The following is a 3,282-nucleotide window of genomic DNA, read 5'->3' as shown; positions in this document are numbered from 1 at the left end:
ATTATATTCCTCTGGCAAAGACCAGAGAAACCTTTTTAGAAGGCCCAGCTCCTGTAGTTACAGTTCACGGCATTCACTCCAACCATACTTTTGGACTTTTCAGATCAGCAGTTGTAATGAATCCTATGATGTTACTTGTCTCAGGATATTTCACTATTCTTTAATGGGTTCCTATAAATCTTATCACACCTTTATAAATAATTTAATAAAGTCTTCTCGATAATCATTTTGTTCAGGCCTTCTATTTTCCTTCATGACTCTGATCAATTGTATAAATGGTGCTTTCCTTTATTATTGTCTTGTTTTTCCTGATTGAATAGAATTAAAGGAATAAATCAACTTGCTAAAGAATATATGTAACTTTGAACATTGAGGCGACATAAATAAAACTTGGAGTGATGTGCAGTCTGTATTTTTTTGCCAAATCAATAGATTAATGAAATAATAGTAATAGAGCAGTAATATTCCTGATTTCATAAGCACTCAATCTTACTCATGGGAATGTGAGTCTGGTGTGAACTCTGCCCAAGAGTTCTTATGTCTATGGCCTGTAAGAAACCAATATTTTGCATCTCAATGAGCCTCCTATGTAGCATGTAATTATTTCTGCCATTTGTAAAGAGTGTCTAATAAATTTAGACTATGAATTTTATTTATTAAAAATGATGATTAAAATAAAGATAAAAATCTAACACAATATTTTATTTATTTATATATGTATGCTATGTATTTATTTATTTGTGCTAGAGATTGAACCCAGGGGAACTTTACTACTGAGCTATATCCCCAGTCCTTTTTATTTTTTATTTTGAGACAGGGTTTTGCTAAGTGGCCATTGCTGGCCTTGAACATACGATCCTCCTGCTTTAGTCCCCCCAGTCACTTGGATTATAGGTGTGCATCACCATGGCCAATTAACATAATATTTTAAAATTAATAACATTAATACTGCTTCAGGGTTATTTCTAATATTTTCCTAAAACTTCTAAAATTATAACTCACATTTATGTAGTGTAGAAATTCTAGCAGGAATTTGATGACCCTGTTGGAATGTTATGGGTGCTTGTGCTTAACAGGAATTATACAAGTGTTTTTCAATGAAGATTACTTTTTATGCTAAGATGCTGCCACGTCCGGCCAAGGGAGCCGAGTCCGGCGAGGGACGGCGAGGTTAAAAGACACACAGGACACCAAGGTTCTTCATCCAGGAGTCAATAATAATCTTTATTGCTAACACACCTTTTTTTATACCCCAAGCAGCAGAAGTGGAAAACTACCCAAAAGCAGGAGGGAGGGGGGAGAAATTTAGTTTCAACATCTGTTATTGTCAGGTACCGAAACCTCCCTTAACAAGAAATCCATCAGACCAGAAAATGTCAAGGCATTCCCGTGGGACACATATGTCTCAGACGGATAAGCAGGAACAGAAAAACCGCAAGTTCGCCATGGCCTTGTGAGCTGGCCACACTGGCATGCAGAACAAACTAGTGGAGGTTGGGCTCCAGGGCCCAGGGTGGACCTGCTGCCAACAAGTCCCCCTCTTTTGTTTTTTGCATGCCAGTGGGAGTCAAGTAGCCCCGGTCTTAGGTCATTCACAGCCCTTGCGATGCTTACCCGTCTCTGGGAAGGCCCCGATTCCCTGGCTTAGTTTGCACAGCAAGCGTGAAAGTTGCCCGTCACTGGGTACTACAAGATCAGCTCAAGGTGTTATGACCTATCAAGACATTATTGTGGTGAACGCTTAACCGTCTCCACCTACGGGACCCACGACCGTCACCGCCGAATGGCAGATGTGATTGGACCAAGAGATTAGACAGCAAAGATCCTAGTACAGGAAGGCAAGAGGGAGAGGTATGCATAGAGAAAAGATATGGCAGGAGTTCTTCTTTTAAGGAGGACACTCATCTTCGGATAAGTCTGAAGTATATCTCAGAGGGGCGATCATCCATCTTCAAGCGTTGACAGTGAACCTGTATCGGCTTAGAGGCTACGATATTAATTTGATCCTTAATGAATTGTACTATCTTATTTACAATGCAGGGTCCTATTGCCACTACTAGAAGGAGGCCTAACAATGGCCCCAATAAGGGAAGAAGATAAGGCAAAAATCCATTAAGTCCAGTCCAGAGAGGGTTCTCAAATAATTCCCTCCTCCTTTTTTCTAGGTCTTCTTGGAGTTGTTTAATTTTTGTGCAAACTATGCCAGATTTGTTAGCATAAAAACAGCACCTCTCCCCAAGGGCTAAACAAATTCCCCCTTGATTGGCAGTAAGCAAGTCTAAACCCGGCCTGTTCTGAAGAACTACTTCTGCTAGGGAGTCTATCTGGTCTTGTAAGTCTTTAACGGTTCCCGATAGGGTTTGCACATCATCTATAAGCTGTTGAGATAGGCGGCGGTAAGAATGTATAGCCATATCCAATCCCGCCGTGCCTGTACCCACAGCAGCGGTTATTCCAAGGCCAACAAGGAGTGGTAAGGCCTGCACAGCTCTCTTGTGTCTTCTAACTAAGGTGTCTAGGCTAGGAATGGGTAGGGGTTCATCTCCTGAGATAATCGTGGTATCAGGAAGTAGTAATGCCAGAACGCAACCACCAGTCCAATTTGCTGGGAGCCTGGGAAAAGCTAAATTTCCACCACACATAAAAACTGTACCATTAGGGGGACAAATGGGCGGAGTAGGTGAGGAGTAATTCTTTACTAATGAGCAGTTCCCAAAGGAAGAGACTCCAACATCAACATCATAGGTATTATTCTGCATCATGCCCAGAAGGCATGACATAAAACCACCTAAAGGCTGCACCTTAAAGGGTAGCCCAGATTGACATGTGTTGTCATCACCAATGGCATAATTAATTGGGACCGCCAATGGCATGACTGCACCTGCAGTCATGCAGAGCCAGCAATCACCAGCAAGGGTAGGATTGGAACTGTTAAGTAAAGAAAAGGTAGTTTCTAGGATATCTAATGTATTGGCATCTAAATCAGGAAACTGGGATTTGGGCAATATCAAGGGGTGGTATGTAGGCTTAGGGATCTCTGGCTTTAAAAGCTTAATCACCTGAAGGTGTTTGATAGCATCAGTCGGTCCCCCTCCATCAGAGACTCCGATGGGGGCCTGCATGGGCCAGCAGGAAGGTTTACCCATGACGCCCTCACATCCCGCCTCCGTTAACCGAGTCGTGATGCCTTCCCCTTCCCGGTCACCAAGAAAAGGAATAAAATTATAAGTGGTCCCCCCTTCTCCACAGGGGTTAGTTAGGATGGCCTCAAAATACTGTTTT

At 42.2% G+C, this 3,282-nt stretch overlaps 1 protein-coding gene across 1 annotated transcript; it reads right to left on the bottom strand.

Annotated features, from left to right (window-relative positions):
• Positions 1 to 1,247: 1,247 nt before the first annotated feature.
• On the bottom strand, positions 1,248 to 3,070 carry LOC131423882 (syncytin-2-like). The gene has a single exon (XM_058576340.1). The coding sequence runs from the start codon at positions 2,889 to 2,891 to the stop codon at positions 1,902 to 1,904; it is 990 nt and encodes a 329-aa protein (XP_058432323.1). The 5' UTR covers positions 2,892 to 3,070; the 3' UTR covers positions 1,248 to 1,901.
• Positions 3,071 to 3,282: the final 212 nt, after the last annotated feature.

This window comes from Marmota monax, unplaced genomic scaffold (genome assembly GCF_021218885.2).
Source record: "Marmota monax isolate L192 unplaced genomic scaffold, Marmota_monax_Labrador192_F-V1.1 WCK01_AAM20220418_F8-fsc00012, whole genome shotgun sequence".
In the NCBI taxonomy this organism is placed as follows: Eukaryota; Metazoa; Chordata; class Mammalia; order Rodentia; family Sciuridae; genus Marmota; species Marmota monax.
This window is presented reverse-complemented; position numbering and strand designations above follow the sequence as displayed.

What these genes read in the sequence shown, in the direction of transcription:
- LOC131423882 (XM_058576340.1), bottom strand. Translation starts at nt 2,891, where the DNA reads ATGACTGCAGGTGCAGTCATGCCATTGGCGGTCCCAATTAATTATGCC.